Source organism: Mustelus asterias, chromosome 6 (assembly GCF_964213995.1).
Source record: "Mustelus asterias chromosome 6, sMusAst1.hap1.1, whole genome shotgun sequence".
Taxonomy (NCBI): domain Eukaryota; kingdom Metazoa; phylum Chordata; class Chondrichthyes; order Carcharhiniformes; family Triakidae; genus Mustelus; species Mustelus asterias.
Window position 1 is genome coordinate 85,650,426 of NC_135806.1, and position 27,018 is coordinate 85,677,443.

Genomic DNA, 27,018 nt, shown 5'->3' on the forward strand with positions numbered 1-27,018 from the left:
AAGTGTACCAAATTAGTACTTATTAATAGGCATTTGACAACTTTTAACTCTATAGCCATTGAAAATGTGTTTGAAGACAGTAGCAATCTATGTAAATGTATATCTATGTATTATATATGAACAATCAAATAGTAAAATGAGTTTGCAAGTTATCATAAAGGCAGAGAACCCAACAGCTGAATTGGATAAGTGTGTTCAATATAAAGGTAGGTTTTATTGTATTGCTGAAGTATTTTAACTAATCACAAGCAGAGAAATGCCTTTCATTTACGATAAAAACAGAAAGTGCTAGAAAAACTCGGCAGGTCTGGCAACATCAATGGAGAGAGAAACAGGGTTAGCATTTCAAGTCCAAAATGTCTCTTCTTCGGAAGGTTAACTCTGTTTCTCCCTCTACAAATGCTGTCAGAACTACTGACTTTTCCCAGCATTTTGTTTCAGATCTCCAGCATCCGCAGTATTTTGCCTTTACCTTTCACTTGCAAATATTTGTAAAATATAGTCAGTCAATGTGAAAAGCTAAAAAAGTGAACATAAGTTTTCAAACATGCTCACATTTTCGGATTGTAGCAAAAAGTCAACCCAAGTATAAATGTAAAGAAACCCTAATGACAACTTTCCACTCCCAACACCAAACAAGAGAAAATGGACTTCTAGGTATTTTGCATGGCACAGAATGTGAAAATTATATTTTTCACCATAGGATAGTGTTTTAAGTGATCTTGATTGAGATTTCCAGTCCAAATCTGTGAAGAATCAAAAGATCAGAACATCCAACCTCAAATATTAACGTGGATAATAAAACTTACTGCAACTGCCTCCAGAATTTGTTTGACAGCACCTGCAGCATCTTTCTCACTGTAATATCCCTTTTCAACAATCCTACAAATAGTAAAGTAAAGTTTGTTACTAAAGTCAAAGTAAGGAGCATTTTTATGTCAGTCTATGTATAATCATGAAAAATTGGTTTGCTTTTAATACAGCCAGCACTTGTGTCAATTTACTTTTAATGTTACCGTAATACACACAGTAAATTTAAGATGAAATTGCCCTTTAATTTGTCACATTACCACATCAATATTCCTTTAACATATCATTTTGAAATTTGAAATATTAATTTGTGAATTTTTAATATCTGAAATGACATAGAATGTACAGCATAGAAACAAACCATTCATCTCAAGTGGTCCACGTCAGTGTTTATGCCCAACAATAATTTCCTCTCTTCATCTAAAGCTATCAGCATGACCTTCTATTCCATTCTCCCTCGAGTTTACCTGAATTTGCTTAAAATTCATGTGTGATAATTTCCTCAAATATTCCTTATGGAAGTGAGTTCTACATTCTAACCACTCTCTGGGAAAATAATTTTCTCCTGAATTTCCGACCGGATTCACTGATGAATCCTTTACATTCATAGGATCTACATTTTGTCTTAACTCAAGTATAAACAGTTTCTCTGGGGTGAACTTTAAAATCCCACATAAAACAAAATAGATGGCCCCCCCATGACCTTCTCCCATATTACAGAGGGTGGGTAAGGCATTACGCAGCCTGGCCAAGTCCTAAAGAACATAAGTGCTAGACTGGGTCTGCGGCAGATCATGAGGGAACCAACAAGAGGGAAAAACCTCATCCTCACCATTCTACCTGTCACAGTTGCATTTGTCCATGACAGTATTGGTAGGAGTGACTACCATTGAATTTGTGTGGAGAAATCCCTCCTTCACATTGGGGATATTCTCCATCGCATTGTCACTATCAGCATGCCAAATGGTATAGATTCAAACAGATCTAGCAACTCAAAACTGGGCATCCGCAAGTTATTTTAGGTAAATAACAGAATTAATTTTAACAGAAGCAGAATTGTATTCAGCGTTTCTTATTAGCTCTGATTAGATGGTAAAATTAGAATTCAATAAAAAATCTGGAATTAAAAGTCGGATGATGACCACGAGACCATTGTTATATCATGGCCTGGCTCTACCATTAAGCCTGGTGATCAACACTGGTTCAATGAAGAGTCCAAGAGGGCGTGCCACGAGCAGCACCAGGCACATCTAAAAGTGAAGTGTCAACCTAATGAAACTACAACATAGGCTTGCTTGCATGCCAAACAACAGAAGCAGAATGCGATAGACAGAGCTAATAAGCAAATCCACGGAAGAACCTTGTGATCCGATGAGAGGTTCTGTCCGTGTTGTTGTACGTGGCGCAGGTGTGGCCTCTCCCCAAGTCCTGCGCAGCAGCAGTGACCCGGGCCATCTTCAAGTTCATCTGGAGATCAAAGATGGATCGTGTCCGCAGGGAGGCGATGCACAAATCTCCAGAGAACGGAGGGAAAAACGTTCCCAACGCCGCCCTCATCCTGATGGCCACCTTTGTGTGCGGCTGCATCAAGCTGTGTGTAGATCCTCGGTACAGTAACAGCAAGTGCCACTATTTTTTGAGGTTCTACCTGTCCCAAGTGTTGCGGAGGATGGGTCTGGCCACATTGCCGCGGAACGCTCCAAGTAGTTGGACCGTACCGCAGCACCTGTCCTTCGTGGAGAAATTCTTCCGGAAACACACCTTTGACCACATGGCTATCAAGCAGTGGTCAGCACGTAATGTCCTTGAGGCCCTGAGAGAAAAGGAGACGGCAGATTCTGTCGGATGGTTCCCTGAGCGGACTGTCAATGTCATTTGGCAGAATGCCTCATCACCAGAACTCACAAACAAGCACCAAGACCTGGCTTGGCTGGTGGTGAGAAGGGCACTCCCCGTCAGATCCTTTATGCACGCCCGAGGTCTCAACCTCACCGCACGCTGCCCTCGAAGCGGCTGCGGGGCTGATGAGACGGTCGCACACCTCCTTGTGGAATGTGCCTTTGCAAAGAAGGTCTGGAACGAGATGCAGTGGTATTTGTCGCGGTTCGTCCCGGGCAGCTCGGTGACGCAGGACTCTGTGCTCTACGGGCTGTTTCCGGGGACGCACACCGAGACAAATATCAACTGCTGCTGGAGGGTCATCAACTCGGTGAAGGACGCGCTTTGGTCCGCCCGAAACTTGCTGATCTTCCAGCTGAAAGAATTGTCCTCGACCGAGTGTTGCAGACTGGCACATTCCAAGGTCCAGGACTACGTGCTCAGGGACGCGCTCAAGCTTGGGGCAGCCGCCGCCAAGGCACAATGGGGAAAGGCCACCGTGTAAAGCGTCTCAACCGAGGCAGACCGAGGGCCAGGTAACTGCAGAATACCCTCGGCCTGCGTAACTGTGTGCCAATCTGAAAAATAACGGCACACAGTAAACTCTGACACATGTATATAGTTTTAAGAAACAAAATGTAACGAAATGTAATATTTTGTAAATAAGCACTGTGTTGTACTGTAAAAATGATTCTTTTTTGCACTGTTTATGACTTTTGGATCTGTCATTTTGCAATGTTTTATTGGAGAGTTTTGTTTTTGTGAATAAAGTATATTTTTGAAATTAAAAAAAAAGCAAATCCACAACCAACGGATCAGATCTAAGCTCTGAAGTCCGGCCACATCCAGTCGTGAATGGTAGTGGACAATTAAACAACCAACAGGAGGAACAGGCTCCACAAATATCCCAATCCTGAAGGAAGGGACAGCCTAGCACACCAATACAGAACGTAAAGTTGAAGCAGTTATGACATTGTCAGCCAGAAGTGTTGGGTGGATGATCTATTTCTGCTTCCTCTGGAGATCCCCAGCTTCACAGATGCTAGTCTTCAGCCAATTTGATTAATTCCATGTCATATCAAGAAACAGCTAAAGCACCAGATATAGCAAAGATAATGGGCCCTGACAGCATTCCAGGAATAGTACGAAAGACATGTGGTCGAGAAATAGCCATGCCCCTGGCCACGCTGTTCCAGCACAACTACAACAGTGGCATCCAGCCAACAAGATGGAAAATTGTCCAGGTATGTCCTGTACATAAAATGCAAGACAAACCTAAACAGGCCAATTACCGCCCCATCAGTCTACTCTCGATCATTAGCAAAGTGGTGAGAAGTGTCGTGTACAGTGCTATCAAGCTGCACTTCAGTTGTTTAAAAAATTGCCTTCCCAGTTTTTCCCACCTGTCACCGATCAGCCTAATATGGCAGTGAAGGTGGATTGAGAATCTTAAGTGAGCAATAATTATCCACTTAAGGCCCTCAACAGGTCTGATGACAGGTGGCTAATGGATGTCTTCTCCAACCCTGATGTTATGGAGATCAGGTCTGGGGTTGGGGAAGGCAGTGGGCCAGCTACCTGATATGTTTTATGTGCCTTCTGCCATGGCAAGGGATCGTAAAATCCAGCCCTAAAACTATACATAATACTCTAGGTGTGATTTCACCAAATCCCCATACAATTGCTGTAAATCTTTTCATTTATACTTCAATCCCTTTGTGATAAAAGCAAACATACCATTTTTTTTCTAACTGCTTGACGTTCGGATGTTAGGGGTGTCAGTGGCATAATGATATTGCCACTGGACTAATAATCTAGAAACCCAGGGCAAGGTCTGGGGATCCAGGTTCAAATCCCACCAGGGTAGATGGTAAAATTAGAATTCAATAAAAAATCTGGAATTAAAAGTCGGATGATGACCATGAGACCATTGTCAATTGTTGTAAAAACCCATCTGGTTCACTAATGTCTTTTAGGGAAGGAAATCTGCTGTCCTTACCTGGTCTGGTCTGGCTACTTGTGACTCCAGACCCACAGCAACGTGATTGACTTTTAAATGCCCTCTGAAATGGAGAGCAGTTAGGAATGGGTAATAAATGCTGGCCCAGCTAGCGACACCCACATCCCACAAATGATTTTTTAAAAAATGTCCTTTAGGGAAGGAAATCTGCCATCCTTACCTGGTCTGGTCTACACATAATTCCAAATCCACAGCAATGTGGTTGACTCTTAAATGCACTTTCAAGTGTTAGCGATGGGTAATAAATGCTAGCTCAGTGAGCGACACCCACATCCCATGAAAGAATAAGGAATAACTTGCAAGTTAATGTTTTGTGGTAAATGTACAAGGACACCCAGGTACCTCTGAATCCCAACATCGCCTAGTCTCTCACCATTTAAAAAAACGGTTTGGTTTTTCTACCTTTTTTGTCAGAATGGGTAACATCTTTCCAAATTATATTCCATCTGCCACATTCTTGTCCAATTATTTAACTTGTCTAAATCATTTTGCAGCCTCCCTGTATCTTCCTCCCAGCATAGTTTTTCACCTAACTTTTGTATTGTCAGAGGTACGTTATACTCAGTCACTGTGCAGAATTTTACAATTCCCTACTAGTGGATTTGCAGGCGTAAGAGGAAGTAGGGGGAGGGGGGCATAAAATTCCTGGGTTGGTCTTCTCACTGCCCTCCCACACATCCCTAAACTGTCTGTAATTGTATTGGGGATGGGCCCTCACCCTAATTAAGTGGCCAATTATTGGCACCCCAAGGGTCACTTCCCACTGGCCCTCTAGGGCCCATTTCTAATTAGGTGACAATAATTGAAAACACAATGGACAGGATTTATCACACAACGCACCATGTGTTTCGCCGTGGCGGAGGTGGCCCACCATTGGCTGGATCTTCTGGTTCCACCATTGTCAACAGGGTTTCCTACTGAATGCATCCCTCGCTGCCAGGAAACCTGCGGTGGGAGTGCGCCATCGGTGGGACCAGAAGATCATGCTGGCATGAATGGCCGGAAAATCCCGGCCAATGTCAGGCTCCGTAGGTAAGCTGATAAAGCGCAGACCTACTCCACCTCCTTCGTAGATTGCCACCTTGACATATTTGTGTGCTCCAACGGTTCTTTGAGCAATGGGAAATTCCTTGCTTCTAGTAGTGACGCCCATGACAGCAAGATCGGGGGAGGTGCTGGACAAAATGTGGTCCAAAAAGTCCTCAACAGCAGAACAGGCAAAGAAAGACTATGCACCGCACCAGCTGTAAAGACAGTAGAGCTGCAGTTGCAAGGTGGTCCCACTCTGTTGTTCAACATGAAATCTGACCACCAACCTGTCAATTGGACAATGGCGGCACCCCAAGGTCTCCACGTTAGACAAAATCACATGTAGGCTTCTACCAAGAATCACTTGCCAAGTCCTGAGGCAATGGAGAATTGGCGGCAGTACAGGGCTGTGAACCTGGGAGTCCCTAGTCAATAATCTGCATGAAAGCAACAGATCAATGAAGGTCCTTGGACATCTGTGTCTTTTGGCAGTAGCTTCCAACTATCCACTCTGTCCAAGTCCCTCATAATCTTGTAAACTTCTATCCGGTCACCCCTCAACCTTCGTCGTTCCAGTGAGAACAAACAACGTTTCTCCAACCTCTCCTCATAGCTAATGCCCTCCATACCAGGCACCATCCTGGTAAATCTTTTCTATACCCTCTCCAAAGCTTCAGATCCTTCTGGTAGTGTGGCGACCAGAATTGAACACTATATTCCAAGAGCAGCCTAACCAAGGTTCTACAAAGCTGCAACATGACTTGCCAATTTTTAAACTCAATGTCCCAATAGAGAATCTGGTGAAATGGTGCAATGACAATAATCTCTCCTTCAATGTCAGTAAAAAGGAGATACTCATCGATTTCAGGAAACATAGTGGAGGACATGTCCCTGTCTACATCAAAGGTGATGAAGTGGAGATGGTCAAGAGCTTCAGGTTTCTAGGTGTCCAGATCACCAACAATCTGTCCTGGTCCCTCCATGCCGGTGCAACGTTAAGAAAGCCCACCAGCACCTCTACTTTCTTAGAAGGCTAAGGAAATCCAGCATGTCCACTACAACTCTCACCAATTTCTACAGATGCACCATAGAGAGCATCCTTTCCACTTGCATCACAGCTTGGTATGGCTCCTGCTCTGACCAAGGCCACAAGAAACTACAAAGGGTTGTGAACGTAGCCGAGTCCATCATGCAAGCCAGCCTCCCGTCCACTGACGCATTTAAAGTTCCCGCTGCCTCAGAAAAGCAGCCAGCATAATCAAGGACCCCACACACCCTGGACATACTCTCTTCCACCTTCTTTTGTCGGGAAAAGATACAGAAGTCTGAAAACACATACCAACCAATTCAAGAACTGCTTCTTCGCCTTCTGCCATCAGACTTTTGAATGGTCCTATCACATATCACTTTCTCTTCAACTGCAACATCATATTCTGCACCCCATCCTTTCCTTCTCTCCAATGTACACTATAAATGATATGTTTTGTCTGCATAGTATGTAAGAAACAATACTTTTCACTGTATCCCAATACATGTGACAATAATAAATCAATGAATCTACCAATCAATGCTGGAAAAAACATTAATGATGTGATGGTACTGTGCCTTTTATATTTTAATCATGTTCCTTCATAGGAATTTGTCGGCACCATGTTGTCTGTAACCAGTATCCTTTATTGCTGCTGAGGCAGTATAAATGACAATTGGCGGGTTTTTCCAGCCGCACTCACCCTAACATCGGAAAATCCCACCTGAGTTTAACGGACCTTTGCATGGTCTGTATCCCGCCCCTACAATTCCTGTGGCGGGCAGAACAGTAAAATTCAGTCAAAGATGTTTATTTTTAATCTGGACTAATACAGGGTGCCACGGTTTTTAATGATCCCTTGGGATTGCTGAGTGGAGCTTGATTGAGGTTGATTGACAGCTTATGTCATGTGGCGAGGGACTGCTAAGCTTCACAGAAAAGTCCAGTTTTTAGTTTTGCTTTTCAGTAGTAGCTTGAAGTGGACAGAAGTAGCAGTGCTTTTTCCCCCTCTCTGGAGTTGGAGTTTTAATTTTGGTTTGGTTGCTGCTAAAAGCTGGTGGAAGAAGGCAGTGGGTGGAAGTTTACGACCCCGTTGTGCCTGTTTTGCAGCAGGAAAATTTCGTAAAATCAGTTGTAAGGCAGCTAGCGGGAATGGCGACCATTTTCACTCCCATTTCCATTTTATCACGAAAAAAAAAGAGATGCGACCGGGACCCCACCTAAAACGGGCGAGACATCAATTTACATGCTTTTGCATTCATCACAATGTAATTAGCAAGCTTCATGCCTAATCGTCCCAGCTCACCTGCCTTTATGACCTCCTTCGCCGCAGCCGGATCAGTCTGGAAAACACCTCTATAAAAGTCGGATTCTGGGAGGGAGAGGATGAGTGAGGAGGTACGTCTCAGCGTTCAAATTCCTCCGTGCTGCTCAGAGGGGGTTGTTTTGCGGCGGACATGTTGCATTTTGGATCCGGAGGTTGAGGGGGAGGGTGGGAGGCTGCTGAGAGTGTTTTGGGGGGGGGGGGGGGGGGGGGCTGTTAATCATGGAGTCCAACCTCGGATTCTCAGCATAGACCCTGGTCTGAGCGCCGACCTTGGGTCTTAGCGATGACTCTGGGTCCTAGTGCCGGCAGCAGGAAGCACTGTTGCAGGTGGAGGAGATGCTGGAAACTCTTTGAAGTGGCAGTGCTACAGCCTCAGGACCTGTCAAGCAGCAGTGTCTGTGGTCACTAATGCATTGGTTCTGAGTATGTGCTCGGGGGGGGGGGGGGGGGGGGGGGGGGGGAATAGTGGGGACTGTGTTGCTGCGGGGGGAATGATGGGGTCTGTGATGCTGGGGGGCTGTGGGGGGTTACGTGGGGAGTGTGTGTTGCTGGAGGGGCTGTGAAGGGGATATGGGGAATGTGGGTTGCTGGGCTGGGGGGCGAGCAGAGTTCTTTAACCTCTCCATCGGTCTCTCCCTCCCCCCCACTCCGCCTTCAGATTGACGAGATGGCTTTTGCAATGCATGCCATTGATCTTGCTGTTCTTTTGGTTGCTGCTGGAGCTGAGGAGGAGGAGCAGGAGGATGAATTGCGGGCAGAGGAGGTCCAGGCCTTACCACTCGCAGGTGGAGAGGGAGTCGGCCACTAGAGGCAGGATGTGGCCGCAATTCACTCTGGGGTCTCTACTGACCGCCAGTGGAGACCTTTGTGGCATTTCACAATCAGCCATTCACAAGTGTGTGAAGTAGGTCACAGATGCCCTGTATGCCCGGGGCTGGCCAGTATATCAAATTTGACCTGGACCAGGCCCAGCAGGATTCGCAACCATTGCAGGGATGCCAAATGTGCACGGGGCTATAGACTGTACCCATGTTGCCCTCAAGGCCCCGGTCAGGAATCCAGGAAGATTCATGAATAGAAAGGGCTTCCATTCAATAAATGTGCAATTGGTGTGTGACCATTAGCTCAACATTATGCACGTCTGTGCCAGACACCCCGGCAACGTGCCTCACAGCTTCATATTGAGGAGTTCTGCTATCCTGGAGGTCTTTGAGGAGGAGCCCAGGATGCAGTGAAGGCTCGTGAGGGACATGGGGTACCCGCATTGGACTTGGCTGATGACGCCTGTGCGGAGGCCTGAGGCTGAGACCCGATATAATGAGGCCCACGTTGCCATCTTTAAATAGTAGAGCGGTGCATGGGGTTCCTCAAGATTCAGGTGGGGCCCCCCAGTATAGCCCTCTGATATCGTCCCGCATTGTGGTGGTGTGCTGTGCCTACACAACCTGGCGCAGCAGCGAGGAGACCTTCCTGGGGAGGAGGACGTGGAGGCCGACCAGCTGGGCATTGCTGGGGAAGAAGGCGCAGGGGGAGGAGGAAGATGACGACGAAGGGCAACACCACCCAGGTGCTGGAGGGCTGGCGGCAGCAAGGGTCAAGCATGCGAGGGAGGCCCTGATCAACACATGCTTTGGGCAATATGAGGCTGTGTTGCCGCACATGGGTTCCACTATCCCTCCCACCCCCCAATTTGTCATCAGACATATTTTCAGTGTTCTTGAAGTGCAGTACATAGACCTGTGAAATTGGTCAATTTTCCTCCATTTAATAGGCACAACAAGGATCAATTTTTGTCTCTTTATGAACTCCCTGTCAACCTTTTTCATTTGAGTTTCCTATGTTCAATTCTATATTCGAAACTCTTCATTGTAACATTTCAGGTTGTAATTAGACCCTCGCAGGCAATATGCTGCAAAACCAGAATAGCCAGAGGGTATAATTACTAGTGACTAATTTACACAAGTTGTTTCATTATAACTGTAAACTTAGGAATTTATATTAGAAAAGTATACAGCTTAGGACAGAATGTATGACTTTAAAATTGAGCCTGAATTATGTCTATATGTCCTGATTTAAATTTCCCCCAGCCTCTTGCTCCTTCACCTGAAGACCATATGTGATCTTGACTTTCACAGACCATCCTGAATTAATTTCCTCCAACACTTTCCCCCATTGTCTTTTATTGTTGATATTTCTATTAAAAAGGAATAGCATATCCTGACTCATTCCCCACCATTTATCTTGCAGTTTCACGTCCTTGGCGAGTACTAATTGCAGTCCCAGCAGTGGCGATTGTTCCCAGTGGCACTGCTGCACTAGAGAGTTGCTGTGCCGCTGACTGGTCGGCAACTATAGGAGGCAGGACACCCTTCATCATGGGAACGGAAGCCATGACCTCAGGCATGTAAAATCAGGTTGTGGCTTCCTGGGCTGATGGAGATGTGTTTGTCCCCTGTTTTTCAGCTGGTGGACTGGAAACATGCTAATGTGACACCCTTATTCAAGAAAGGAGAGAGGCAAAAAGTGAGAAACTATAGACCAGTCAGCTTGACCCCTGTGATGGGAAAGTTGCTGGAGTCAATCATTAATGAGGCAGTGACTGAGCATTTGGAAAAACAAAGCTCAATTCACCAGTGTCAGCACGGTTTTGTGAAGGGCAAGTCTTGTTTGACAAACCTGCTAGAGTTCTTTGAGGATGTAACCAGCAAGGTAAATAACGGAGATCCAGTGGATGCGATCTATCTGGACTTCCAGATGGCATTTGATAAAGTGCCACACAAGAGACTGATCCAGAAGGTTAGAGCCCAAGGGGTTGAGGGTAGAGTTGTGGCTTGGATTGAGGATTGGCTGATGGATAAAAAGCAGAGGGTTGGGATAAATAAGGGTCGTGAATCTATGGAATCTATGGACCCGTAACTAGTGGGGTCCACAGGGTTCAGTTCTCGGACCACAACGATTTACACTCTATATCAATAATCTACAAGCAGGACCAGAGTGTAACATAATGAAATTTGCTGACAACACAAAATTAGGTGGGCATGCAGGCTGTGATAAGCAGATAAAAAGCTTACAAATGGGTACTGACAGGCTAGGGGAATGGGCCAGAATCTGGCAGATGGAGTTTAATGTGGATAAATGCGAGGTTATCCATTTTGGCTAGAAAATAAAAGGGTAAATTACTATTTAAATGGGAAACAGATTCAAAGGGTATGTGTGCAGAGGATCTGGGTGTCCTTGTGCATGAGTCTCAGAAAGTGGTTATGCAGGTGCAGAATGTTATAAGGAAAGCAAATGGAATCTTGGCATTTATTGCAATGGGTCTAGAGCATAAAAGTGGAGAAGTATTGTTACAATTGTATAAGACACTGGTGAGACCACAGTTGGAGTGTTGTGTTCAGTTTTGGTCACCTTCTTTGAGGAAGGTTGTGGTGGCACTGGAGGCAGTTCAGAAGAGGTTCACTAGATTGATTCCAGGTTTGAAGGGGCTGTCATATGAGGAGCGGTTGAGTAGCTTGGGCTTGTACTCGCTGGAGTACAGAAGAATGAGGGGGGGATTTGATTGAAGTATATAAAATACTCAACAGGATTGATAAAGTAAATATTAACCAAATGTTCCTCCTTCTAGAACAGTCTAGGACAAGAGGTCACAGTTGAGTTTAAGAGAGGGGAGGTTCAAGACAGAGATAAGGAGCAGCTACCTCTGAGTGAGGGTCGTGAATCTATGGAACTCACTGCCCCAGCCCCAGAGTGCAGTGGATGCAGAATCAATCAATGAATTCAAGAGATAGATAAATATTCAATCAAAAGCAGGATAAAGGGCTATGGGGAAAAGGCAGGGAAGTGGGGTTCGGATGAGATGGTGATCAGCCATGATCATATAGAATGGCGGAGCAGTCTCAAAGGGCTGAATTGCCTACTCTCGCTCCTAATTCCTATGTTCCTAGTTGGGGCATTTCCAGAAAATCCTGCCCTCACACAGCCACAGACAATTATAAACAGTATCATTATCAACTGGCATGCACATAGGAAACCTAATTCATAAAAAGTATGTAAATACCGGAGATAGTTAAAAGCTGCTCGAGTCTCATACTGCAGCTTTATACTTCTTTATTAATCCACCTCCACCTTTAAAATAAACAAATCAAATACCTGTCAAATAGCTCTCCTCCGGTGACCAGTTCCAGAACCAAATTAATCTCTGTTAGAGTCTCAAATATCTCTTTCAGTCTAATCTGCAAGATAAATGAAGAAAGTTATATGTGAAAAACCACAATTATTAAATAGTATTTTTCTACAAATTTATTAGTAAAGATTTCATAAATACAAATTAAGCTGACAACAGGCTCAGTGTTTATCATTCTCAGTTATTACCTGAACAGAACCAAATTGCACTGGGTCATGGTGTAATGCATTTAATACCATGATATGGCTTGGGTTTGTGCTTGAAATCCTTTGCTTGCTACATTGGAATGTAGTAAGCAGAATTCAGATCCTTCACATAGATGCTGCAAATGGCAGGAATGTCACTTGTTCACTCTCTTATATATCAAAGTAGCATTTTCAAAATAATAAGGCAATGAATTGGGAAATTGTTTCCCTTCCCCTTCTTGTGGTTATAGATAAGGAGCGGAATTCTCCCAAAAAAATTCTAAGTGTTGAATTCGTGGGAAAACTGGAGTAATTCACGCTGTTTTCTTCAGTGGGAGTTCACACTAGAATCTCCCACAGAAGGATAGCAAAAGCTTCTATAGATATATAAAAGAGAAGAGAGTCGCTAGGGTGAATGTTGGTCCCTTGGAAGATGAAACCGGAGAGTTAATGGTGGGGAACACTGAAATGGCAGAGATGCTAAATCAATATTTTGCCTCAGTTTCCATGGTGAAGGACACTAGTACCATTCCTATAGGAACAGGCAAGTCAAAGGTAATAGAAAGGGTAGAACTTAGAACAATCAACATCGATAGGGAAAAGGTACTCAGCAAACTATTGGGATTGAGGGCAGATAAGTCCCTCGCACCTGATGGCCTACATCCTAGGGTATTAAAAGAAGTGGCGGCAGAGACAGTAGATCCATTGGTTATAATATTCCAAAATTCCCTTACACAGGAAAGATTCTAATGGATTGGAAAAATGCTAATGTAACGCCCTTATTCAAAAAGGGAGGGAGGCAAAATGTGGGAAATTATAGTTTAATATCTGTTGTTGGGAAAGTGTTAGAATCAATTATCAAGGAAGCAATATCAGGACATTTGGAAAGTCAAAACACTATCAAAGTCAGTATGGTTTTATGAAAGGCAAATCATGTTTGACTAATTTGCTAGAGTTCTTTGAGGATGAAACAAGCAAAGTGGATAATTGGGATCCTGTAGATGTAGTATATCTGGACTTCCGGGAGGTGTTTGATAAGATGCCACACAAAAGGTTAATTCACAAGGTTAGATCACATGGGATTAGGGTTAATTTATTAGCTTGGATAGGTGACTGGCTGATGGACGGAAGACAGAGAGTCGGGATAAATGTTTTTTTTTCTGGATGGCAAGAAGTAACTAGTGGGGTGCCACAGAGTTCGGTCCTTGGGCCCCAGCTATTTATAATCTACATTAATGACTTGGATACAAGGATAGAAGGCTCCATAGCCAACAAAAAATAGGTGGGACAGCAAGTTGCAATGAGGAAATAAGAACCATACAAGTGGATATAGATAGGTTAGGAGAGTGGGCCAAAATGTGGCAGATGGAGTTTAACGTGGATAAGTGTACGGTCATGCATTTTGGTTGCAAAAATGGGAAAATGACTTATTATCTAAATGGAGAGAGACTTCAGGGTGTTCCAGTGCTGAGGGATCTGGGTGTCCTCGTTCACGAGTCACAGAAAACTAGCATGCAGGTACAGCAGATAATAAAGAAAGCAAATGGAATGTTGGCATTTATAGCTAAAGGAAGAGAATATAAAGGTAAGGAAGTATTGTTGCAACTATACAAGGCATTGGTGAGACTGCATCTGGAGTACTGTGCTCAGTTTTGGTCCCCGTTGTGAAGAAAGATGTAGTGGCATTGGAGGCAGTTCAGAGGAGGTTCACTAGATTGATTCCAGAGATGAGGGGTTTGTCGTATGAAGAGAGATTGAACAGTTTAGGCCTATACTCTCTGAAATTTGGAAGCATGAGGGGAGATCAAATTAAAGTATTCGAGATGATAAAAGGTATGGATCAAGTAGACGTGGTGTGGATGCTTCCTTCCGCTGGTGGGGCATTCTAGGACGAGAGGTCATAGTCTTAGGATAAGGGGTAGCAAATTTACAACAGAGTTGAGGAGAAACTACTTCTCCCAAAGGGTCGTGAATCTGTGGAATTCGCTACTCCAAAGTGCAGGGGATGCTGGGACAGTAAATAAATTTGAGGAGATTCTTATTTGATAATGGGTTGAAAGGTTGTGGGAGAAAGGCAGGAAAATGGGGATCAGGAGCGTATCAGCTATGATCGAATGGCGGAGCGGACTCAATGGGCCGAATGGCCTAATTCTGCTCCTATATCTTATGAAAAAAGTCATCAGCTCCGCACCAGAAATCAGTACGGAGCTGAATAAATTATTTAAATGTTCATTTTGTTATCATTAGCAGACCCGGGACTGAAGTCTCCAGGCCCGCTAGCCTCTCCCACTCCGCCAGGAGTGGTTCACTCCAGCAGAGTTTACAACAGCTCCCCATTAGCGGGGAGCTGGTGGCCCAACCCCGCTGGAGTGAAGGGGGGTCAGGAGGTTGGGGTCCCCCCTGGGTATTGCCAGCTTGACAGTGCCAGCTTGGCCCCCTGGCCATGCCCGAGGGGTAAAGCAGCAACGCCAGAGAGGAGGCAGGGCCTAATGGGGCAGGGCCTCTGCAGGAGGCGATCAGTGGGGGGAGAGATTCCGCTGCCAGTCTGCACTTGGGCTTGGTGACAGAGGAGGGAGGCCAATGATCGGGGCGGGACATCGGGGTGGGGGAGGGTCAGCCTGCCTGGGGGAATCAAGTTGGGGGTGGAGGGGAGGAGGAGGGTCGAGGCTGGCCCGGATATGTTCAGGAGGCCAGCGATCGGGTGGTCATATGGCCAGCGATGTGGGGTCGCAGGGCTGGCCAGTGATCGGGAGGCCGGCAGTGCGGGCTACTGCGCATGTGCTGATCTCCGCTATGACAGATCAGCGCATGAGCAGTGGCCTGCTCAAAGCTATGATGCTGGTCTCTCCAATGGGAATATGCCCCGCCTACTGATTTTTGAGATTCACGCTAGTGCATTCTGTAGTGCACCAAGTTTGGGAGATTCATTTTGAAAAAAACAGAATTTAAAATATTGAGAATTCGGCACTTAAAATTTTTTGGGGAGAATTTCACCCAATATGTATGTAATAGGGTTGTATCATAATGGCATAAAAAATAATTAGATATGTTTGTGTTATATCAGATAGTGAGCAATCAACATTTAAAACAAAACATTTCAAAATATACCATATTTATACTGAACCTATAAGTTACAAATTGTTGAGTTCCTTAAATAAATGAGAAGGGATAAATGTTTTATATCCTTGATAATGATACATGAGCAAGTTAGACATCGTAAAGAATATGATAATTCAACTTACGATATTGGGGTGGGAAAGTCGAAGCAGAACTCCTATTTCAGTTCGAACTATTTTTTTATCAACCTGTGAAGCAATGGGAAATATGAATAGGTTTTGCTATATTATAAATGAAATACGTTTGTTAGCTCAGACAGTTGCTGGGGACATCACTAAAGTAACAGTGCCTAGATGCACAAGGCTGGTAGGAGGAATATTGTTTGCAGGTGCAAACCATTACATCTACTTCTGTTACAATCCTACTAGGGTCCATTCACATTTGCAGAAGAAATTTGAACATTCAGCAAAACCACGAGATCTCACATTTTTAAACAAAAATAAACTTTACTGTAAATTGGGCAACCTGCGACCCGGGGTCAAATGTGGCCCATCAAGGTTCTTAGTGCAGCCTGTGAGACATTTTGTTGACTGTTCGCCACACACAGGGTTGTCACATTCCTTTGGTTTCTGCCTGCCTAGAACACAATAAGCAAAGGCAGGGGAAGCGAGGTGCAAGCTGATTGCTCTTAGCCAATGTTGTGTGCAAACAAAAACAGAAAATGCTGGAAAATCTCAGCAGGTCTGACAGCATCTGTGGAGAGCAAATTAAGCTAACGTTTTGTGTCTGGATGACCCATCATCACAGTTGAAGACAATAGAAAATAGGTTGATATTTATACTGTTAAGATGAGGGGTGAAGGGCGATTGACAAAGATGTCATAGACAAAAAGACAAAAGGAATGTCAACGGTGATGATCATGGCTAAGGAAGATGCTCATGGTGGCCCATTAAGAGATCAGAATGTGTAAATGGCAAAACAAAAGGTAGGCAGTGATTTGATTTGATTTATTATTGTCACATGTATTAGCATACAGTGAAAAGTATTGTTTCTTGCGCGTTATGCAGACAAAACATACCGTTCATAGAGAAGGAAATGAGACTGTGCAGAGTGTATCAAAGGTCAACCTGAAACAGGTGACAGATGGCCCTAGTGGAGTGGGGAGAGGGGAGACCATAGCGGATGTAAAAAGATGGAAAGCAAGGTTTTAAAAAGGTAGAAAAATGAAGTGATGGAAGAAATTGAAATAAATAAATAAAATTAGATGAAATGAAATAAAATAAATGGCAGTGAGGTGAAGGTGGAGGTAAGAGTTCATGCTCTGAAGGTCTGGATCCTGCTTGCGGATGGACCGAAGGTGTTCAGCAAAGTGGTCACCCAGTCTGCGTTTGGTTTCTCCAATGTAGAGTAGACTGCATTGGGAGAAGCGAATGCAATTGACCAGATTAAAGGAGGTGCATGTGAAGTGCTGCTTCACCTGAAAAGTGTGTTTAGGCCTTGGATGGTGAGCAGGGAGACGAAGTAAAGGGGCAGGTGTTGCACCTTCTGCAATTGTACGGGAAGGTGCCATGGGTAGGGGGTGAGCTGTTGAGTACAATGGAGGACTGAACTGGGGTATCCCAGAGGGAATGTTACCTGCAAAATGATAACATGGGAGTGAGGGGAGATGCATTTAGTGGTGGCATCATGCTGGCGTTGGCGGAAACTCAACTCAGTTGGAGCTGACTGAGAGCCATGCACTCCCTCTACATCCAATCAAGCGTAAATATTTATTTTATTTTTACCACTAAGTTGATGACAGTTCTTTTAATATATAGATTAAACACTTTCTATAACTTGTTATGAAATATTCGGCATGTATTAAATGTATTCTATCTTATTCAAGGGTCATGGTTAGTGACCAAGCTTGATTTCAATCTTGTGGCCTACTGAGATGAATGAGGGCCACTCATGAGGCCCATTCACTAGCCTAGGTTGCCCATCACTGCTGTAAATCAAAAAGAATTAAACTAAGTAAGCTCTATTAACTTAACACTATAGCTTATAACACCTTGTGCTATAAATTCAGTTCTACTTTTCACTTCCCCCATAACTTACAAAATCTTTGAGACCAGGATTTTTTGGATAGTGGGGTTTCCTGGCCCACCACCCAAAGAGTCAGTGGCACTAACATCACCACCAATACTGGCTGCAATGCAACCATTTAACATTGGTGTAATTGGACTTCTGCTTCTCACTCAGGAGGAAGTCCTGCCTTAGAAAACTGCCGACCAATCTACATAGAAGCAATCCCCAGATCTAAGTCCTGGAGTGCAGGACCAGGTAGGGGGGATCTCAGGGTGGAGATGGGAGATGAGGCCCAGGGCAAGGAGTGTCAACTGAGGAGCATCCAGAAATAGATCACAAATGCCCAACCACCTTCAGGTATGCTTCACCTGAATAGGCAAAAGTGAGGGAGGAAAATCAGCCTTGATATATCCACTTTTAAGGCTTCCAGGGAGCAAATTCTGAATAATTGAGATACAGACACAAAAGAATAGTAACTGTATGTCATAAATCATATGCCATAATTCATGGTGTCAAATAGAATTGTTAGACTGTAGAATTTATCCTTGCGCCATTTTATACCATCATGGTTTAATTCAGTGGAACTCTCAATTAATCATCAATTTCCATTATCCACCTGGGATTCTCTTTTATTACAGTAGTTAAGGGAGTGCCACTGTAATCAAAAATCAGAATGTGTACTTACAGCTAATGCATGGATTTGTAATTCGAACAAAGCAATCTGGGATTTTAAACAGAATTAGATACCATAGATTAATAAATTTGCCACTTAAAATAACTCCCAACAATGGACATTTTCTTTCTTTGTCTTGCTTTTCTTGTTTTACTTTACAGCTGCTTTAGTGTTCCTGCAAATAAAACCATCTGCACTGTTAACCCAAGATAGAATGGCATTTCCTGCCTAAGCACAGTAAAGACTCACAGTTTTATTCAGCACTTTCACGGCATAAGGCTTTGCAGTTCCTTTCTGTTTGCATTGATACACCACTGAAGTAGCACCACTAAAAAAAAAGATATAAAATCTTTCAGTCATCAGCAAATTTTATACGAATTATACATAAAACATTATTATTCACATTTATCTAGTTGATATGTTACCATAATATTGAACTGTATTATTAGCTCTTTTGCATTTTGTCTAATTCTACAATCGCCTGGATCTACTGTCAATCTGACAACGATTGCGCTGCACTCATGCCTTTCTCTGTCATGGCTCAAGCTCACGACAGTTGCCCCTACTTCACCATCCACCCAAGTGACTTCAGGATTATCCAGCCCAACTGAATCCCATCTTCCTCTGACCCAGTCAGTTCCACAAGCTATTGCCACACACTAAGACCCTGAAAGCAGGCCAGTGCCCCAGGTCTCGTCCTTTCAGAGGAAACCCGCCAAGATCATCATAGTCAATAGGCCCTAGCATTCAGAAGGCAGCCTCCACCTCCACTATGGACGTTGGGGGTGCACCAAGACGCAATGGCAGGGTAAGAAAGATCAAGAATAACTTGTATGTAAAGTTCACTACTGTAAATAAACTCCTACTAATTTCATCCTTTCTATGGCTGCTTGTTCTGATGTGCAGTGTTCATGTCAGTCTGAAGTAAAAATTTGATTGCTGCACAAGAGGAAGGTAGGGTTTTCAGTCCAGTCCTTCCTCCCTGTGCCGTGTACAGGCTTCCCAGCACATCGATGGCATGCCTTTACAGTGACTGAACATATCAGTCATGCCTGTGTCTCGATGGAAATCATGTCTGCCAGAATAAAATGGGCAGGTATCACACAGTCCAGATTTTGATTTGATTTGATTTATTGTCGTATGTATTCGTATATAGTGAAGAGTATTGTTTCCTTGCATGCTATACAGACAAAGCACACCGTTCATAGGGTATACATTGTACGTTGGGACCTCAAAACCAGCGTCAAATCCAGGGACATCGAAATAGCTGCTAAGTTCATCGCTGCTGGTACTGCTACTGTAGGAGTGGCTGGTTCTGGTGTTTGATTCAATTTATTATTCCCACATGTATTAACAAACAGAGAAAAGTATTGTTTCTTGCATGCTATACAAAGCATACCATTCATAGAGAAGGAAAGGAGAGAGTACAGAATGTAGTGTTCCAGTCATAGCTAGGGTGTAGAGAAACATCAATTTAGTGCGAGGTAGATCCATCCAAAAGTCTGATGGCAGCTGTTCTTGAGTCGGTTGGTAGGTGACCTCAGACTTTTGTATTTTTTTCCCGACGGGGGAATGTGGAAGAGAGAATGTCTGGGGTGCATGGCATCCTTAATCATGCTGGCTGCTTTTCCAAGCATATTAAAATGACGCCGGAAATCTGGCCCCTTGTCCCCTGGTAGTTGGATGGCCAATGGATTTCCTGTGGGTTCACAAGCTGCATGCAGATAAGAATAGCCATTGTCCATATTATTTCATTCATCCCAAAAGACTGGTGGAAGTCTTGTGGTGCAGTGAGTGGTATTCCTGCCTCTAAGCCAGAAGCTCTGGGCTTGAGTCCCACTCCAGGATTTGATGGCCACAGAAGGCCTGTCAACCTGTAAATCTTTCCAAAATGCCTATGGCAGATGGTAAGGGCAGGAGAGTCTCCTGGTCAGCCACATTTGATGCAGAGTGACGCCCTTCAGGTTATAGCCTCTGGTGACAGGTTGGTAACCTAGAAAAACCAGCTGCGGAAACAGATATTAGCATGTGTTTCTCCGCCTCATGAGCCATTAGACGCAGAAAGTTTCTAGGTCTAACGAACTTGTAGATAACCCTCAATTCCAACAAACAACTGTTTTTTTAAATGCTTCCAGCATCTTTGCCTCAACAATCTGTCCGAGTATTTGTTTCAAGGGCTTATCACTGTGTGCAAAAGAACGGTGACACAGTGGTTAGCACTGCTGCCTCACAGTGCCAGGTAACCAGGTTCGATTCCAGGCTTGGCTAACTGTCTGTGCGGAGTCTGCACGTTCTCCCTGGGTTTCCTCCGGGTGTTCCGGTTTCCTCCCATGGTCCAGAAGACGGTGCTGGTTAGGTGCATTGGCCATGCTGAATTCTTCCTCAATGTACCCGAACAGGCGCCAGATTATGGCGACTAGTGGATTTTTACAGTGGCTTCATTCAGTGTTAATGTGAACTTACTTGTGATACTAAATGAACTTTAAACAAAGAAAAACTATCAGTCTTAAATTGACCTTTCATTAGTTTAAACAAATAGCCTTTTGTTCAACATCTATTTAGTTGCCTTTTCTCTACAATTATGTACCTAACATACCTCTCCAAGGTACTTTAGGTGCCCAAATTGAGTCATTTGAATCCCAATCAGAAATATAAATTTAGAACTAACTGCCTGTGGCTGAAACAGAAGACACAGACCCACTACTACTGAGACATGGTACTTTGTAGATAGAGTCAGATTTCCTTGGGAACATCACAGGAAACTTGATGAGCAAGGCCAATCCCCAGGTTAGTATTTAACCTTTAAAGATGCATTAGTTCTCTTTGCAGAAAAGTGATACATTTCTAACTTTTCCCAGTTTTGATGAACGGTGTCATTGACCTGAAAAGTTGGGGCGCTAAATTTTACCAGCCACTGGGAGGCATGCTAAAGACTGGAAGGTGGGGTAACAGAGGGATGGTAATATCACAGAGAGTGGGTCATATTGGCACCCCAATGTGGTCCCATCAGGGCATTTTACTGATAGTGGAACTGCAAGTAAACAAGAATTTAGCCATCCACCCATGTCAGAAGGTAGCCCAAGGAGGCAAGCAATCAATTTCCATATGTAAAAACCCAATAAAGAGCCATTTTGCTATCCAGCCATGGAGAAGGCAGCTAGCTAAATGGAGGCAGCCTCACAGCAGAGAAGGTTTTATATAGTGAAGAGACAGCTCTGGGCAAAGAAGGCACTTAGGCCAGCAGCTCTTGGGGGCAGGCTGCTGTCCTTGATTGGATGCTGCCCATAAAATTTAGGTGGAATTCCTGCCACCCACTCGTGTGCTGGCAACACATAACCTCTCCCAACAAGGGGACCACAAAAATGGTAAAATCTTGACCATTAATTCTGTTTCTCTCCCTCTACAGATTTTATTTATTCATGGGATGTAAACATCACTGGAAAGGACAGTATTTGTTGCTCATCATTAATCGTCCTTGAGAAAATGGTGGTGTGTCGCCTTCTTGAATGGCTGTAGTCCATGTGGCAAACGTATACCCACAATGTTACAGGTTGGAGTTCCAGGATTTTGGCACAGCAACAGTCTTGGAGGGAAACTTGCACGTGATGGTTTTCCCCACGTCCGCGGTCCTTTGTCCTTCAACATGGCAGAGGTTTGGCTAAGGAGGCTTGGCTAGTTACTGCAGTGTAGATAGTACAAACTACTGCCACTGTGCGTCGATGTTAGAGGAAATGTTTATTTAAGGTGGTGGTGTGTCAATCAAATGGGCTACTTTGTCCTAGATAACATGAAACTTCTTGAGTGCTGTTGAAGCCGCACTCATTGAGGCAAGTGGAAAGCATTCGATCACACTCCTGACTTGTATCCTGTAAATAGCAGACATAATTGTAGTCAGTCAAGAGGAAGTTACTCACCACAGAATTCCTAGCCTCTGATCCGCCCTTGGAACTACAGGATTTGTATGGTTGGCCCAATTAAGTTTCTGGTCAATAGTAACCCCAGGATGTTGACAGTGGGGGGTTCAGCAAGGGTAATATTACTGAAAGTCCAAGAGGATTAGATAAATTCCCTCTTAGAGATGGTCATTGTGTGGCACAAATGTTACTTGTCACTTAACAACCCAAGCTTGAATGCTTTCCAGGCCTTACTGCATGCAAGAATTGACTGCTTCAGTAACTATGAGGTTGTGAATGGTACTAAACACTGTGCCACCGTAACTGAGCATCTCTCTGATCATATGATGAAAGGACAATTATTGATTAAGAAGGTTGGGACTGAGACACTGCCCTGAAGAACTCCAACAGAGAGATCCTGGGGCTGACATGATTGACCTCCCAACAACGACAACTATCTTCCATTCTGCTAGGTATGACTCCAATCAGAGAAGAGATTTCAACTAACTTCAATTTGGCAGAAACCAAACTAAGCATAGTCACAGAAGCCAGTCTTCAGCCAATTTGATTCACTCCACATGATAAAAATGACTAAATGCATCAGAAACAGAAATGGCAGTGGGCTCCAGAACTAGCTACGCCTCAGCAAAGCCATTCCTGTATGGTGAGAGTGACTGCCCTTGATATCAAGACAGCATTTGACAAAGTGTGGCATCAAGGAATCCTGATAAAATTGAAGTAATTGGGAATCAAGAAAACTCTCTATTACCTGGGTCATATTTAGCACAAAAGATGATGTTTTTAGTTATTGGAGGCCAAGCAGTTCAGCCCTGGGACAGCACTGCCAGAGTTCCTTAGGACAGTGTCCTAGACTCAGCTAGCTATAGCTGCCCCATCAATCAATGGTCTTCTCTCTATCATAAGATCAGAAGAGAGAATGATTGCACAGGGCTGAGTTTCATTTACACCTTCTTAGATAATGAAGCTGTGCAACTCAAGATGCTGCAAGACCTGGACAATATTTAGCCTTAGGCTGATAAGTGGCAAGTAACATTTATGCCACAAAATTACCAGCAATGGCCATCACCAGCAAGAGAGTCTGGGCACTTCCCCAGAACAATAAATGGCATTACTATCCTTGAACCTCCATCATCAACATTCCAGGGGTCATCATTGACCAGAAACTGAATGGAACCATAAGTATCAGGGACTTGAGAACAGATCAGGATTTGGGTATTCTGTACAAATGACTTTACCTCTTGACTCCTTGATGTCTTTCACTAGCTACATGACATGGTCAGGGGTTTGATGGGACTATCTCTTCTTGCCTGGATGAGTGCAAATCTGACAACATTCACAAAATCCAACAGCATCCAGGACAAAGAAGCTCACTTGACTGGCATCCCACCTCCACACCTTAAACCTTCAATCCCTCCATCACTCATGCATCACGGCTACAAAGTGTACCATTTATAAAATGAACGACAATTCACCTAGACATCTCCATCAGTACCTTTCAAACTTGCAACCTCTACCACTTGAAAGGACAAGGGCTGCAGGAACATAGGAACAGCATCACAACCAAGATCAATCCCAGGTAACACATCATCTTGACTTGGAAATATATTGCCATTCTTTCATCAACACTAGGTGGAAACCCTGGAACTCACTATCAAACAACACTGTGAAAGTACCTTCACCATACAAACTGGAGCAGTAAAAGAAGGTGACTCATTAGCTTCTCAGGATAATTAAGATGGCTATGAATAAATCATTTATGATTCTAACTTTTTTGCACATGTGCTCTTGAAGTATATCAGCATGAGATGGAAAGAATGATTTGTAAATTTGTGCAAGAGCTTGACGCAGTCAGCCACAACAGAAACCTGGCTCAAGGAAGGGCAGGGCTCAACATTAAATATTCCTGAATACAAGGACCTGGATTACCATGTGTCTAACCATGTCGGAATGGAGCCGGGGATTCAAAGTTGCAGACTGGACCAGATTCCGGGATTACTGTGCTCCCAATTTTCACTAGCGCAGGATAAGGTTTCAGGTAGTGAGTCTGCACTCTGCACTCCTGACCGTCTCCTAACCCCCACAATTTTCATGGAGTCAGGCCAGCTTCTCCATGATTCATGCCTCCTCAGAGGAGTTGAGAATCATAGCCTGGATTCATGGACCTATTGCAAGTTAATCTTAGAATCTTAGAAACCCTACAGCACAAAAAGAGGCCATTCGGCCCATCGAGTCTGCACCGACCACAATCCCACCCAGGCCCTACCCCCCATATCCATACATATTTACCCACTAATCCCTCTAACCTACGCATCCCAGGACACTAAGGGCAATTTTAGCATGGCCAATCAACCTAGCCTGCATTTCTTTGGACTGGTTTGGACTTTGAATAAGGTCAAAAATTCTTACCCAGCCTCCCCCCGCCCTTATCCTCTGCCTCTCACCCAACCTCAGTGAGCCCTCATAAGGTGGAAGAGAACTGTGAGGACCCTCTTCCAACTGCATTTGTGGCAAAGCTGCTGAAAGACATGCTGGATTTGCCTGGGATGCCGCTGCTCGATAGAGCGCACCTCAACCTGCAGTCCAAGCTGAAAACCGAAATGAAGCCAAGATCTTTCAGCATTAAATTCCATTATTGCCACATCAAGGAGGTGATTCTGCGGCTGGTTAAGGAGAAAGGTACCCTGCTCTACAAAGACACCCGAATCTTTATTTTTCTGAATTTTACTGCAGTGGTAGCAAAGAGCTGCCCTCTTGGAGTCTCCTATGGATTGTCCAGGAACAAAATTTAGCCTGCTCTGCTCTGCAAAATTAAGGGTCATGGATAATAATAGTGTTTGGAAAATATTCCTTGATCCAGAATCAACGAAAGGCATTGTGCGAGAGCCTACTGCCACCCAGCCAATGAGAATTCCCATTGACATCACCCCTTTTATATTACTAGCTAATTTACACTCATATTTCATCTTCTCCCCCCTTTTTGCTTTTTAAGTTGTCCTCTGCTTGCTTTTAAAGGCTTCCCAATCCTCTGGCTTCCCACTAATCCTCGCCACTTTGTATGCTTTTTTTTTTGCTTTTATGCTGTCCTTGACTTCCCTCGTCAGCCATGGATGCCTCGTCCTCTCCTTAGCATGTTTCCTCCTCCTTGGGATGAATTTCTGTTGTGCCTTCTGAATAACCCCAAAAAACTTCTGCCATTGCTGTTCCACTGACTTCTCTGCTAGGCTCCCTTTCCAATCAACTCTGGCCAACTCCTCCCTCCTGTCTTTGTAGTTACCTTTAATTGTAATACCGTTGCATCTGATTCCAGCTTCTCCCTCTCAAACTGCAGGGTAAATTCTATCATATTGTGGTCATTGCTCCCTAAGGGTTCCTTCACCTTAAGTTCCCTAATCAAGTCTGCCTCATTACACATCACCAAATCCAGAATTGCCCGTTCCCTAGTAGGCTCTGTCACAAGCTGCTCCAAAAAACCATCTCTGAGACATTCCACAAATTCCTTTTCTTGGGATCCACTACCTACCCGATTTTCCCAGTCCACCTGCATATTGAAGTCCCCCATGATTATTGTAATATTGCCTTTTTTGTATGCCTTTTCTATTTCCTGATTTATTTTCTGCCCTACATCTAGACTACTGCTAGGAGGCTTGTATATAATTCCCATCAGGGTCTTTTTACCTTTGCGATTCCTCTACTCTACCCACAGAGATTCTATGCCTTCTGATCCTATATCACTTCTTACTATTGATTTAACTTCATTCATTCCTAACAATGCAACACCGCCCCCTTTGCCCATCTACCTGTCCTTTCGATAGGACACATATCCTTGGATATTTAGATCCCAGCCCTGATCCCCTTGCAGCTATGTCTCTGTGATGCCCACAACATCGTACCGGCCAATTTCAATGTGCTCAGCAAGCTCATTTACCTTGTTCCGTATACTGCGCGCATTTAGGTACAACACTCTCAGTCCTGCATTGACCACCTCCCTTCTCATATCTTGCACTGCCTACTGGGCAGTGCCAAGGGAGTGCAGCCTGAGGGGACAGGGTCTTACCAAGGCAGCTGGTCGGTGGGGGAGGGAGGGAGGCACCCGCTGCACTCTGCATTAAGGATTGGTGGGGGTGGGAGGGGAGAGCCTTTGCCAATCTGTATTAGGGATTGGTGGGGAAGGGAGGAGGACAATTGGGGCTGGCCAGTGATCAGGAGGAGGAGGGAGGGGAGGGAGTTCTGATAGGCCACAGGCCCGTACGGTAGCTGGGGGTTGCTGTGTGTGATGTTGACTGACAGCAGCAGAGGCTGAGTGACAGACTCCCTCCTAGAGACTTGTACATGCACAATTGCGTCCTCTGTTGCTCTCAACCAGCATTCGGGTGATTTAAGCCCCACCCTGCCCCTACAGATGGGGGACCATTTTTCAGGTTTTTCTTTTATCTAAGTGGATAAGATAACAGATTTGGACTTGCCCAAAAAACAGATCAGAAACTCTCCCATTTTCACCCTCATCCAGGACTTAGAATATTTTTTGTAAGATCGTCCCCTCAGGATCCCTACAGTTCAGAAGGAGGCCATTCGGCCCATTGAACCTGCAACGACAACAGTCCCACCTAGGCCCTATCCCCATAACCCAACATATTAACCCTGCTAAACCCACTGACAAAGTATCATGGCCGATCAACCAAACCTGCACATCTTTGGACTGTGGGAGGAAACTGGAGCACCCGGTGGAAACCCACAAGACACAGGGTGAACATGCAAACTCCATACGGTCACCCAAGGCCAGAATTGAACCTGGGTCCCTGGTGCTGATGCAGCTGTGCTAACCACTATGCCACCATGCGGTGATGGCAA

At 44.4% G+C, this 27,018-nt stretch overlaps 1 protein-coding gene across 1 annotated transcript in view; it reads right to left on the reverse strand.

Moving 5' to 3' along the window:
• The window catches only part of camk4 (calcium/calmodulin-dependent protein kinase IV), a 115,722-nt gene that overhangs the window by 62,111 nt on the left and 26,593 nt on the right, over positions 1-27,018 (reverse strand). Inside the window, exons 2-5 of the mRNA XM_078214670.1 lie at positions 18,506-18,584; positions 15,702-15,764; positions 12,241-12,323; positions 810-882 (exon numbers count right to left, since the gene is read on the reverse strand). Coding sequence (XP_078070796.1) covers positions 810-882; positions 12,241-12,323; positions 15,702-15,764; positions 18,506-18,584 — 298 coding nt within the window. The remainder of the gene's footprint in view (positions 1-809; positions 883-12,240; positions 12,324-15,701; positions 15,765-18,505; positions 18,585-27,018) is intronic.